At 39.1% G+C, this 15,000-nt stretch overlaps 1 protein-coding gene across 16 annotated transcripts in view; it reads left to right on the forward strand.

The window, feature by feature from the left end:
* sh3bgr (SH3 domain binding glutamate-rich protein) overlaps positions 1-15,000 on the forward strand; it is a 28,243-nt gene that overhangs the window by 13,144 nt on the left and 99 nt on the right. For 6 of the 16 annotated variants that reach the window (XM_084419257.1, XM_084419258.1, XM_084419264.1 and 3 more), the window contains 4 exons: positions 296-322; positions 2,311-2,334; positions 9,471-9,522; positions 13,264-15,000. The exon at positions 13,264-15,000 is cut by the window's right edge. In XM_084419257.1, coding sequence (XP_084275383.1) covers positions 296-322; positions 2,311-2,334; positions 9,471-9,479 — 60 coding nt within the window. In that variant the 3' untranslated portion in view covers positions 9,480-9,522; positions 13,264-15,000. Of the gene's footprint in view, positions 1-49; positions 74-295; positions 323-2,310; positions 2,335-9,470; positions 9,523-13,263 lie in introns of all 16 variants that reach the window. The other 10 variants (XM_084419270.1, XM_084419256.1, XM_084419265.1 and 7 more) reach the window with 6 other exon arrangements.

A 15,000-nucleotide genomic window follows, 5' to 3' on the forward strand; every position in this document is an offset into this window, starting at 1 on the left:
GCATATTGCACACATCCCTTCTTCTCTCTCCCTCCTGTTTTTTTTACAGGCAGAAGATGATTTGGTGTCTGAGGTAACTCGGGTTTGATGAGCAGTATATCTCTGTACTTTTTTTCCCCCTCATTTCGCAACTGATTTTCCTCCTTCATTCTTCCTTTTAACCTCCTGTTTCACTTCCCAATTCTAGCTGCCTCCTGTCAGTCTCTTTCTCCTCTCTCCATCTGTTTCTGCATGCGCCTCTTCAGCTTAAGCTCTCACATTCCTCTCATCTGATTCAGTGTGTTCTCCCCTCTAGGAGGAAGAAGAACTGCGAGAGCTTGAGGTAGATTGATACATGTTTTTGTTTTTCTTCACTTTTTGTCTCTATTTTCCTTCTCTTTCTCTTTTTCTTTCCTCTCTTTTCTTTCTTCTAACTACACTTGATATCTGTTCTCTAGCACTTGGACCAAATTTAACATACAATACTTTCATACCAGATACATAAGTGATTCACTGAAGTCCCTCAGTGAATAATATGTACAACATGACATAAATTTAGCTTATTTAGTTTGGAAGTTAGTGTCTAAAAGGCATCAGTGCATCACAATGCATCGACCTGAGAATGACAATTTAATGTATTAATAATGAAATGTAAGAATTAATTAATTTCTTATCCAATGTATAATGGTTGAGCTATTTTTTTTTAATAAAGATATTAATTCCTTTTAATTAATTCTTTATAACTGTTTTCATTGTATTTTTTGATCAAATGAATACAGCCTTGGTTTCCATAAGTTAGGATTTATTGTAATTATTCATCAAGTTTGACAACATTTTAAAATTTTATATTTTAAAATTTTCTGTATTTTTTTTTAAATTTATTTACATAAAGAGAAATACAGACCCACATTGAAACACTACCTCAAATTAAAGGAAATGTTACTGTTGGAAAAAATACAAAAAATATTGCAACAATACAACAAATTACATTAGAAGGTCACTAAACATTTTACTTATCTGTTACAGTGCTATGCATAAGTTTAGACACCCATACTAAAGTTGACTAAAAAGAGGAATAAAAAATCATCTTTTGGAAACTGAACTTAATGCCTTAATTTAAAAAATTAGGAAAAATCCAACCTTTAAGGACACCAATTTTCTTTTTGAATGAATAATGCATCGTAAATAAATAAATGTTCTTCCTTAAAATACAGGGTGCATAAGTTTGGACACCCCTATGTTAAATTCCCATAGAGGCAGGCAGATTTTTATTTTTAAAGGCCAGTTACTTCATGGATCCAGGATACTATGCATCCTGATAAAGTTCCCTTGGTCTTTGGAATTAAAATAGCCCCACATCATCACATAGCCTTCACCATACCTAGAGATTGGCATGGTTTTATTTCAGTTAGCCTAATAGCTAGTTTGATTTGCATTGAGAGATGATCTTATGGAAAGTACTCCATGCCAGTCTCTAGGTATGGTGAAGGCTATGTGATGATGTGGGGCTATTTTAATTCCAAAGGCCAAGGGAACTTTATCAGGATGCATAGTATCCTGGATCCATGAAGTAACTGGCCTTTAAAAATAAAAATCTGCCTGCCTTTTCCTATTTTTTTTAATTAAGGCATTAAGTTCAATTTCCAAAAGATGATTTTTTATTCCTCTTTTTAGTCAACTTTAGCATGGGTGTCTAAACTTATGCATAGCACTGTATTTTTTGTTAAAGGTATATAATATGCATGTTTTTGTGATTTTTTTTACTACATTTGTTTAGACACTGAAACATACATTATTATTTTTCACCATACCTTGTTGAGGGTCAAATTGAAACCCACATCCTCCACATAAGAACTACTACTCAGTGTGCTAAAACATGTGCACTTACCACACGGCCACAACACTAGTGATATTTTTTATTTTTGTGACATAAGCGTACACACACCAATTTTATTTTCCACATTCAGTTGCAGTAAACTCCTCAGGTGATCCTCACCTGCTCTCCCTTTTCTCCAGACATGCTGCTTCAAGCTCTCCTCATCTCTCTCAGTTGTCTTTTCTTTTCTTCTCTTTTCTTTTTCCAGTCATTCCATCCCTCACTTATGTTACAGGAGAATTTTTTTCCCCCACTGGCTGTTACTTCTAGGATCTTTCTTTATTGTGGAAACACACACACATATATATCCACTCAAACTCACTTCCACTGCTCATCCTCTTAGCACAGAGAACTATCTGAGTGTAGCATAACCTTCAGCTCCCTCAGTAGTTGATTCTTTCACTCAAATACATTGATGCATTCTTCTGTTTTAATACCAAATTCCTTTATCGCAGGAGGAAGAGGAACATGCCTCAGAGGTACTCAAGAAGATTTGAGCTTGTTTTGAGCATGTTGTGGTCTGGGAAGGCTAGGGGCACCGGTGCATGTCACCAGTTTTGTTTGAAATCTTTCAGATTGACTAGATCAGTGGTTCTCAATGAGGGGTCCAGGGCCCACTAAGGGTCCTCAGCACATTTCTAAAGGGGTCGCTAGTGAGTAAAAATAACCCCATGTAAATCATCTCAGGTTGCATATGCAACCCGGTTCCCTGAGAAGGGGAATGAGACGCTGCGTCTTGGTGTCGACGCTATGGGAAACGTCATCAGCATGGCCGTTATCTGAAGCAAGTTTTACCAAACGGCAATATTCATTGGTGTAACATTCATTATTTAGTTAGCAAAGATTAATTTTGTGATATACTCACAGCGAAGTTCTTTTTTGTTCTTTGCTTAGTGGTAAAAAGAAAGAGAGCTGAGAGCGGCGTTTAGATGAATGACAACAAAAATGATGTCGACGTGGATTGTTTGCACGAGCTCTGCAAACGCCAAGTCTCGTCACGTTTATTGAAACCACTTTATACAATATTGCTTTAAAGCCACAAATATCATAACTGTTATCTACAGGCCTACTGTAATTGAGTTATTTAAGAAATTCATTATAAACAGAAAGATGTATGGTACAAAGTAATTTCATGTCGGAGCGGGATTTGAGCAAATGTTGTTTCACGCGAGCAGTGCATGAGTGGACCGTTCGCTAGGGCCATATGCGGTTGAGCTGCACCTCACTCCAAGTAATGTATTACTTTACTTGTTACTTGAAAAAAGTAATCAGATTACGTAACTCATGCTACATGTAATGCGTTGATGATGCTTTGGGTAACCAATACCCACTACATCATGCTGAAGGAATGCCTGCCTCACTAAGCTGTGAATATTCACAAACAAAGCGGGCATAGCACTAAACGACTCTGAAACTCAGCCTGAGTCAAGAGTGTGTCAACCCTATGTGACTTGCAAAATGCTATATAGTTGCGCTACTCCTTAAAGCCAATATCCACCGGCACTAGGGTAAAACTCCTAAGTTCCATAAAATATTTACAAAGGAAGTCCAGGCTAGTCAAGGTATGCCTTACTAGCACCTCAGCAATATTGCCGGAGAAGGCTCTTAGGGAACAGCCTACAAAAGCAGCGAGTTGCTAAAACCTCAGTAATTAGAACCTTAGCATAGACCAGGAGTGGACAACTACTTGTTTTTCTAAGATGTAGTAGTCTATCTCCATCCTGCCCAAGGTACAACCTTATGTATTGCCATCCATCCAAGGGGCAGTATATGCATTATTTATATTTACAATTACATTTATGCATTTGGCAGACACTTTTATCCAAAGCAACTTACATTGTATTTCAAGGTACACATTTACATACTTATCAGTTCTTGCTTTCCCTGGGAATCGAACCCATGACCTTGGCATTGTAAGCACCAACGCTCTACTGTTTGAGCTACAGGAAGGCTATATCAGGAAAGGATATATTGCAATTTGCACGATAACTCTCAATAACCAGGCTTTATAACACAAAGAAGTCGCAGCAGAGCTTAGGCCCTACTTAAAGACCCCAATTTAATTAGGGGAAGCTTGCCGACTGCCAACATAGTTTTGTTTACCCTGCATCAACCCTCGGACATACGATCACTCTCCAACACCTCATCAAATGTATGAACGTGCCAACATGAATAACATAATCAAACACTGCTCTTAGCATGATAGAGATAGCAGTTTCGGATTTCGTTTTCTTTAAACAACAAAAACCTTCTCAATCCCTGTGTAAATTCGACAAGGTTGCTATAACCACCACAAGCTAAAAAGGGGGTGTAATGATCTCACGAGAGGGGCCATGAATGATGATGTAAGTTCCGTATAATGTGGAATTCCACATTTCATCAAAGTGCCCACTCGCATCATAACCTCACAGCAATACGCTGGAGGAAAACTGATGAGAAATGGTAATTTCCACATTGTCTCAGCAATCTCTAAAGCTTGCACACTCTAGAAGCACTGAGGGGAATTCAAAGAGTGAAAGATTAATATATATTTTTCACTCGTACAAAAAAACTACTCCAGTTAAAAGAGGCAACTGGAACAAGAGGAGGTTGCATCATCTCACCGCATCCATCCTTTGTAAACCATTACCCTCAGCACATCAAGCATTGCACTAGACCTATCAGAGGATGGGTCATATTTTGTTGCGACACATGCCATTTTACAGGCCGACTGCGCCTTCACCTCTCTGAACTTCCCCAACACTGCCTTGACAGACGTGCCTAAGAGTTCAGAGGGTGAAACCGGAGCATCAAGAAGGACGTTTTTTTCCTTCTCCTTAATGTCTGACATATTTAACTACAAATGCCTGCCCATAACCACCGTTTAATGGCGGCGGCTGTTTGTTTGGTGGCACAGAGGGCCAAGTCTGTCTTCAGGAGACAATCCCTGCCCCTGGTCTCTCAGCAGGAGAGAAACAACGCCTTGCCAATGAACCGCAAAGTGGTCTGTAATGGTTTAGATGGCAAGACTGCAGCCTTCAACGAAGATGCCTCACTCTGCTAGCCAGCGTCTCTTCTACAGGGGGCATCTTCATGTATCCCTGCTCGCTCAATCCCTCCACATTTGTGTAATTTGAATGTGGAAAAGGAATGATGTGTGTTGAATTCAGCTTCTTCCTTGACCTCTCCACTTCAGTGTGAAGATCCGGAAGAAACGGCAGGCTCATGGAGGAGGGACGAACAAAACTCACCAGAAATCGCTCATTGAGTCCACTGCGAGCAACGTCCTGTCTCTTGCGCGAGTCAGGTTCAACCTGGTCATTACATCCAGCAGTTCCTCGTTTGTGGGGTTGACGGAAGAAGCCAAAGAATGGGCTTCCTGATCCAGCAGATCGCCCCAGCTAGCAACAAGGATTGAAAAAACAAAATCCCTTTCTCAAATTCCTCAACCAGCTCGACCTGCGAGCCCCATGATCTGAGTCTCCATGTCACCGGCGGCAGCAGCAAAACCCAAAGCACAGGGTGCAGACTGCAGATGCTTGTCCCTCATCCCTCTAGAAGAGGGCCAAGCGTGAGCAGAGCTTCCATACTGTGAACTTGTCACATTAAACGCATCCAGACCCCTCGAGCTCTCCCAAGTAAACAATGCAAAGATCATGGGTGTCTTTAGGTGTCATAAAACAAGGACAGGGAGGCACACACTTTCAAAATTTCTGAATTTGCTGCTTTTTTCTCCATAGTTTCATCTTTGTTACAACGCGCTACAAACAAACGGCTCCTGAAGACAAAAAAGTTGATGACGTGTAATTCAGGTGTTCTTTTATAATCACTGGCGGCCCGTGTGTGACGCCATGGGACTGCCGGGGGTGGGGGGCTTCAAATATTGTCTTTGAGTCAGAAAGGGTGAGAACTACTGGTCTAGACACTTGCATCTGAAAAAGTTTTGCCTTTACATTTGTGTCATTGAATTGCTTGATTTTTTTCTTGCTGTTGCAGAGTTTAAAGCTGCTGCAAGCGATTCACTTTTGGAGTATCACACATAAAATGTCCCTGTTATTTGACAGGAGTCAGTGAAATAGGTACCATTGGTGTGAAGCAGGGTGGGGCCGAGAGCCGTGGGAGCGGAGCAAGGCCAGTGACGAGGCCTCTGCTCCCACAGCTCTCAGCCCTGCTGCTTCACTCCACAGTGCCCTAAATAGTTTGTTTGTTGTTTGTTCTGCTCATATGTCACTCTTTCATAGCTCAGGAGTGTTCTCACATTTCTTTAAAATATAAAACGTGGCTCGTTATTAAATCGTTTTTAAAATATAGTGTGTGTAAGTGATATAGTGTGTGTAAAATATAAAGTGAACTTGGCCAACATCGCTTACACCAGCTTTATCTTGATCAAACAAAAAGCACAAAATAAGATACGTTTTATATTTTTATTGAACACTAACAGTTTAACATTTGTTGCAATTGCAATTGTTGGGTCAGTGTGTTCAATAAAGACAAAAAGTATTTATTCTAGGTGTTTTTTTTATTTTTTATCAGACTTAGTTTTTTATTAGACGTACCAACTAACATATTTATGAACCTTGTTTTGTTACTTTATTTGTTACAGTATTGTAACATATTATTTAACATTTCTGAAGTTATCAGATCTTTGTTTTTGTTTTTCTCATCAGATCTTTGTAATTTATTTAGGGTTTTTTTAATGCTATGGGAACACCCTCCAGGTGTGACAATTGTCTAAAGCCTTTAAAGAATCATGCCAATTGTTTGGCTGATGGCACTTGCATCATCCATCACCTGTGCCTCAAAAGGACATGTTTGCAATGATGGAAGCAAAAGCAGGACTAAGAAGTACTCTCAGAATCTCGTTCCCTTCTCAGGGAACCAGGTTTATATATAACATAAGTGAGATGTTCCCCTTCATAGGTTTATTCTGTAAGTTCTTCCATCTCTGTAAGACAACGGAAAATCCCATGAAGCAGAAAGGCCTTAGCCATCTCGGTCCACGGATAAAGCAGGAAATCAAAGAATGTCTCTGACAGAAACACCCAGCGTGGAACATGTTCAGCAGCAATTGCAGCTACATAAACCCTGAGTGTAGCCGGAAAGAAACACGTTTGAAGGAATGCCAGCACTGATCCAATAGGGCAGTGGACTGGGTCCAACTTTCCAAGGTTCCACATCTCTGGATGAGGCTGCCAAATTGATCCTGAGAAAGTAGGTCCAATTGGACTGGAATCTTCCCAGGAGAACCCTCTAAAGCCCGGGACACACCAAACCGATGCCAAAGAACTAGTGCTGATGAAAGCCGACTGTGTTGTCGCCTCGCGTCGCCTGCGTCGGGGGAAAAAAGCTGCACCTGAACACACCGAGCGAACTACAGCCGACTGTCAGCTATGACAGTCATGCACGTTCTGCGCCTGCGTGTAAATGAGACAACGGTCTATTTCTGAATATATATTCATCTATATTTGTCATTCAAAAAGGGAAACCGACACTGCAGGCTGCAGATACACAAACCATAAACAAAGCAGTGCGTGCTTACCGTTTTGAATATCAGTCCTGCTAAACACTCTTTATTCCACTCCGCTCATGTTAATATTGAAATATTCACCAATGAACACTCAGGAAAGATGACGTAACATTAGAACAGCCTTCTATCTGTACCGTTTTGACTTCTTTGCTCACTGTTTTGCTATTGTTCTCGTGCACTGACTCGTTCACTAAGCCAAACAGCCAATCAGACTTCTCTCTCTCACCGACGGCCCGACGCCGATTCAGCATGTCGAATCGGCCGATAAAAAGCCAACGAGGACCAATTTCAGCCAGCTGTGCGAAACCGTGCAGAACACACTGAGAAAACTTAGTCGGCCGATGCACAAAAACTGCCCGATGGCCGACCGTCGGCTTGGTGTGTCCCGGGCTGGAAATCCAAAAACAAAACCTAGGTTGGTAACTCAACAACAGACATTTCTTTTTTCCCGTATCCTCAAAAGGTCCGCTGAGAGCAGTCGAATCGGCAGGAAAACATACTTGCTGGTTCTGGGCTACCTTTGCATTACTAGGGAACAGAGAGAAGAGGACACTGGGCGGTTTCACTGGAAACAGATCAACCTTCGCCCATCCGAACCTTTTGCCAGATCACACTCACCACTTCAGGGTGTAACCTCCACTCTCCGGGCCTCAACCCATGCGTCGAGAGTAGAACGTACATCGATAATCTCTACAGGGAGTGAGAACGTATTCCCCCTTGACGATTCGTATAAGAGATCACTGATGTGTTGTCTGTTCTTATCAACATGTGTCAACCCGAAAAAGTCCAGAAGGAATATTTTCAATGCAGAAATACCACCAATATCTCCAGGCTATTCATATATGCTGTGATCATCTTCATCCTTTACACGAAAGAGATTTGCATCGCAAGCATCTGGGTCATGTGTGAATTCAATCTGATTAACATAGCGCTCCTCTGCTGCCACCACGCAATCCACAGCCATTAGCCTGTCATCAGAGGCGTCTAGCTCACGTGTGCCTCGATGGGCTTCGGACAATCCTCACACCTGGAGGGTGTTCCCACTACTGACACAGCATCGAGTGAACCTGTGAAAGGGAAAGTTAGTTGGTGCAAATCTAAGTAAAGGGAAATTCAAGAACAATTAATAATAATGCAACATTACAATGTCATCATATATCCAGATAATGGATATTAATCACTGGTTGTAGCCAAATGAGTCCTGAGTCCTGTACTTGTCTTTTTTATGGAATATGCGAATGACTGTTTTGTTTGAAGGACCAGGGTGGAGAAAATACATTGTTCAATGTGCACCAAAGAGTTTTATGAAGCATTGTAAACATGATGTCGATGCATAGAGAATAAATCTGACGTTTAGCAAGACCATCAGCATGCAATACACGTTGGTTTGAAAATGTTGTATTGAAAAAAGCAGGACATAGACTCTGCTCCTTCAGGGTGGCATGGTTGACATTCAAGATGGGAACAAGATGCTGTGAAAAATGTTCCTGTTATCTCAGCATTGGGTCTTGAGTGTATTTACATTGTCATAACTTCTGAGTGAGAGAGAATGTTAAAAAGGCTGTGAAGTAGAGTGGTACCGCGGTAGGCCACGCAATGCAAGTCCGAAGGGAATATTCCAAGTTTAGAACAACTCAGGCCCAGTCAACAACATCCAAGAACCCTTCTGCTTTTAAACTCTGGAATGCCTCGCTTCTTAGATTTCTATTGTAATATTACTGCATACAGTATTTGTTTAGTTTTACAAACTGAGGGACACATTAAAAATATAGTCTGGTATTCAAGATACTTTATAATACTTTAAAAAGACAACTAAAACAACAAAACTTGTCTTGAAGAAACAGTTTCTTCATAGATTGGTATAGCATTTGACTGATTCAATATGCCGGTGCTGCTTCGATAGGCTACACTTTTCAGGTTGATTAATAATTCAGTTACATAGATACAGTATAACAAGAGCCAGGCTGCACAAAAATGATTAATAAAACCGAATAATAATGATAAATATTGAAAAATAGAATAGAATAACGGCCAAACAAATTATACAGGAGGCATTTATAGCATCTAGGAACAATATGCTGTTAACTGTGTGATTGCTGTCATTCACAGGAAGACTAGTGTTCTGAAACTGAGGATTTTGGACCTGGATTTTCCCACACAGGTAATACATGCGTTTCTTTTGTCTTCTCTGCCACTTGGTGGCGCTGTAGGATACCATTTGCTTGCTTTTGTCCAGGACTAAAGATATTTGTGTGCCTGGTGAACCAAAGACTGTTGAGTGCTTAAAAGAAAGATCCTGCCGGCAATGACTCACGTGTGTATGTTATCTTAAATCATATTGGCTTAAATTGACTTGCTGTGTTTAAAATGTATCGTTGATATTTAATTACCTCACATTTTTGAAGTCATGAGGAATATATTTTTCTTTATCTTTTAAGATAAAAGAGTTCATTGTACTATGAAAAGATACTGTAGCTTAAATACTAAGCATGCCTTGTTTCACAGACAGGGTTAGATTAAGCCAGGATTAAGCCTTAGTTAATTTAGGACATTAAATAAGTAGCTTTTATAAACGTGCCTTGGAGTAAAACATTACTGGTGTAGTAATATTGCAAGTTGCTTTCAGTTAAAACAGCTCAAACATGTATTTGGACTATTTTAAGCCTCGTCTGTGAAAAGGGGGGATTAACAGAAACTTGGCCCTCCAGTCACAGTGACTAACATCAGCAGGATGGATGATTTTATTTCTTCTGGTGTATAACACCAGAAAATCTATTGACAAAAGACCCGTCAAAGTTAATCAAAGTACCGCTGTTCATTTCACATGGAAAGAGTTTCTTAAAGGAACAACAGCAACATTGGGCTGTTTAATTCTAAGGTGAAGGTGAATTCTAAAAGAGAAAAATTGCTTTATTTTAAAAAACAAAACAAAATATAGTAGAGATAATTAATAATATAGATAATATAGAGATAATTTACATTTAGCCAGTCATTGTCTAACAATAAACCACAACAGGGTGATCAGGACTCTGAACCAAAGCAAAGGGATTTATTTTGTGATTATGTGCTGGTTGTACATCATCCCACTTATTAATATGTAATATTAAAACTGTTTATTTGAGTTAATGTCTTACTGTCTCGAGTCGCAAGGTGGCACCAAATGTAACTTCCAGGATGAAAAGAAAGAGAACACGGAGTGGCATTGCTGTCAAATACAGTCATGGGAGAAATGTACTTTTTTAAGTTTTTATCCAAATTAAATCTGATACTTAACAATTAATTCATTATTTTCTCATTATAATGATCACTTATTATATTATGATGAATTACTAAATATATTTATGTATTCATTATAAATTATATTGTTTATTATTATATACATTTTTACAAAAGAAAAAGATTGTACAAATGACCAAAACATACATTTACAGTAATGCCCTTATAACGAATACCTAGCAGGCAAGTGAGATGAACCATTGACTGTAAAGTCAAGAATGACAAAGGTTTAACTATACATATTAAATACTTTTGCACAAATAATTTAACATGAACTGTTTTGATGAATAGCTCAAGTGATGAAATTAATAAGATGCAATATGACAAGTAGAAAACTAAAAAGTCTTTTAAACAACAGTTTCAACTGCACATTGGGACACACTGTGATTTGAGAAAGCAATAATACTTGCTGATCAATTTAAGCGCTCACATAAACTTGTGAAATATTTAATTTGATCTATATTTCTGCCACTGTCCATGGTCATTATATATTATTTAATAGGTCAGTGAATAAATGCATGGATCAGCATTTGAATGCTAAGCATGGTCAAGTCAATTCATCTTTATGTATATAGTGCATTACAGATTGTTTCAAAGCAGCTTTACAGAGATAACAGGAAAATAATGATTCAGTGATGCAAAGTTAGTTCAATTCGGCTGTAAAGCAGCTCTAAAAAGACAACAGTAAACAGCCATTATTCATCTGAAGTCAGTTCAGTGTTGATTCAGTTCAGTTCAATAACTGTTTAAAGTTCATTAATTATGCAGTGAGCTCAATTAATCTATAAAGCAGCCCAGTTCAGTTCTCATCCAATAGTGTCAGTGCAGTCAAATCAATTATATTGTTGAATATTAAGTGTCCCCAACTAAGCAAGCCAGAGTCTACAGTGGCAAAGAGCCCAAACTCCATCAGCTGACAGAAATGGTAAAAAAAAAAAAAAAAATGAACCAACATGTTGTGATTATGATTCCAGGCTGCATCACAAGTCAGATTGTGGATTGGTATCATTCAGAATATCAGAATATTGTTGGTCTGGAATTAATCTTGTTGCATTGAGGGTACAGGGTTCTAGCCTGCAATAAAATAACCTCATTTTAGTAAATGAAAAGCACATCAGTGATCTCATAGGTACAGATAGATACATCAGAGCTGTACGGGAGAGGATATTGCTGCTGTCACTCTCGGACACACTCAGCAAAACATAAAAAATGACACAAACTAATGAAATGAAAACTAAAATTGGAGATGTTTCCTGCTTATTAGAAGATGCACCCTGCCACAAGCTATTGCATAATTGGGGACAAAATTGGCCATGGCAAAAAGTTGTGGGTACATTTCTTGGTCCCCTGTGCTTTAAACTCTCTTATTTTAAGCATCAAGTCAAGTTAAATTATTTGCATAGCACTTTCCATAATACACATTGCTTCAAAGCAGCTTTACAGAAAATCAGGATTTTAATGTTTATAGGAACACGCTGACTTTTTGGGGCTTTAGCTTATTCACCGTATCCCCCAGAGTTAGATAAGTCTATACATATCTTTTTCATCTCCGTGCGTGCCGTAACTCTGTCTGACGCACCCACCGCTAGCCTAGCTTAGCACAAAGACTGGAGGTAAACGGCTCCAGCTAGCATACTGCTCATTTTCCTATTTACATGTTGTGATTTGTATAGTCACAGCGTGTACAAATAACAAAGTCACATGAGACACAGCCATCTTCTAACCGTATACAACATGTAAATAGGAAAATGTTGGCGTTATTTTGTCACTTTTTGGGAGCAGTATGCTAGCTGGAGCCGTTTACCTCCAGTCTTTGTGCTAAGCTAGGCTAGCGGTGGGTGCGTCAGACAGAGTTACGTAATTTTAAAGACAAAATAATCAAACAACAAAACAAAAGTAAAGCGTATAAGCATAAAACAACAACATTAAGCCCAGGCCCGGTCCTCTCCTCAGTCACTCTTCCTTTCATCGTTCCGGAGCTCCTCCGTGGGACTCGAGACCCGTGTGGCGCGCAGGTGACGCTCATAAACACTCGCTCCCTTCCCACGGCTCGTGGCCCCGCCCTGCTTGCCACACCAACTTTAAAAATATCTCTGGCCGTTAATATAGTTAATAACTATAAAGCAGTTTGGATTTGCTGTATAGTACATACTGCTTAACGTGAGTGCACTGTATGTATCCAGGTTGAATATACTTTTATTATTATCATTAAGTTGTTAATTATGTGGTGTTATATGTCCTAGACAGCAACATAGTGTCGGCCCAGATCCGGGTCACATCTGGTACATGTAGATTCAACACACACCAGATGTGGGCCGGATCTGGGCCGACACTATGTTGCTGTCTGGGGTGGTTGTGTGGTGCTATTGAGAATTATAAAACCTGTAAGGTGTTGTTCAATTTATAACAATTTTGTGTCGTGACAAGCCTAATTACTATTAAGCATACTACTATAAACACTTTTTCCATTTAGTTTTTTGCTATTTTTCATTTTCTTTGTGGAAATCAACAGCATGAAATCAACAGCATGACAAATAAGTGGGAGGGGGATGATGATGTTGACGAGCAACCTTTGATGCTTCACATTTATGAACGCACAACCCTTACTATGTGCTTTACCTTCCAGCTTGAAGTTCCCTGGAGCCATCCAAAATCCCCCACAAACACCTTCACCGAAGCGTTACTCAAGCCAAATGTGACACCACTGCACTGGAGAACATGCACTCAGGACCCCGGCTTCAAGCTCCCCATGAATACTGTGCCTTATCCCATTACTGATGAGGCTGCAAAATGCCTTTGTATGCTTTTATTGCTTAACTGGCGAGTTTCAAGTGAATTTTAAAGGGATGTCTTTTTTCTTACTGTACATATAGAAGATAGCTATTTCTATAACCTTTAAACTAACATTTTGTGACTTTGTTCTATAGAATCCCAAATAGTTGTGCTGAACCATTTAAATGTGTCAAACCAATACTTGCAATAACTCTCTGTGTTGTGATCCTGCCCACTAGCAGTCATACTTTGGACACACTTTGCTACAATGCTAAATGCTAATTATAAAATCAACCCGTAGCAAATTCATAGGCTTTATCAACTTCTAGACGGTGGGAGAAAACTTGTATGTTGTGTTGTCAAAGGCTGTACGTTCGATCAAATTCATCAGTCACTTAGCCAAGCTAGCCGTAAGATAACATTTTGTAGATGCTAACATTTGCACTTAGCCAAGCTAGCCGTAAGTAGATGCTAACATCTGCACTTAGCCAAGCTAGCTGTAAGATAACATTTTGTAGATGCTAACATTTGCACTTAGCCAAGCTTAGCCGTAAGTAGATGCTAACATCTGCACTTAGCCAAGCTAGCTGTAAGATAACATTTTGTAGATGCTAACATTTGCACTTAGCCAAGCTAGCCGTAAGTAGATGCTAACATCTGCACTTAGCCAAGCTAGCTGTAAGATAACATTTTGTAGATGCTAACATTTGCACTTAGCCAAGCTAGCCGTAAGTAGATGCTAACATCTGCACTTAGCCAAGCTAGCTGTAAGATAACATTTTGTAGATGCTAACATTTGCACTTAGCCAAGCTTAGCCGTAAGTAGATGCTAACATCTGCACTTAGCCAAGCTAGCTGTAAGATAACATTTTGTAGATACTAACATTTGCAGGTACTTGATATCCCATTATCCCCAAAAACGGAATAAAACTGTGCAAGGCAAAAGAAAACTGATCCAAAAGGCAATAAATATGGTTCATGAATATGAACATTGACTATAGTTTGTTTTGCTAATGGCATGAAAGAGAATTCAATTTAAAAATCCAATATTGTCAATATTAGTTTTCAGCATAAGTCAATAATTTTGCATATTGTTGGGTCTGTACAGCTCATGGTAAAATAAATGTCAATCTTAAAGTATGATTGGAAATTGCCCAAACAGTTTTAGCTAATTGAATATGAAAGTAGGGCTAGGAATATTTAAGGATATTTTAAATTACAATTTAAAAGTTGGGCCCTCAGGCTGTTTATAAACCACTAATAGGTTTGATTTGTTTAATATTTTCGGTCACTACATAATTGGCATGCTTCTTTTTCTGTTATCATCCTGAAATATGGAAAATATTAGTAGTAATATAGACAGAGTAGGTGTGTCCAAAACTTGTACTGTCTGTAGTTAAATGTACATGTATACATACTTCATTGGGGCAAAATTAGACTACACAAAATGCTTCAAAGTTGGTTGAAGTTGAAGTTAAAATTAGACAATAACACTGTAAAAGGGCATAAGTCATAATTCCCTCCTTTTTCAGTCTATTGTGTCTGATTTCAGTCCGAATGTGTGACGTCAATTCCTGCGGGAAGCCATTCT

Source organism: Rutilus rutilus (assembly GCF_951802725.1).
Source record: "Rutilus rutilus genome assembly, chromosome: 9".
Taxonomy (NCBI): Eukaryota; Metazoa; Chordata; class Actinopteri; order Cypriniformes; family Leuciscidae; genus Rutilus; species Rutilus rutilus.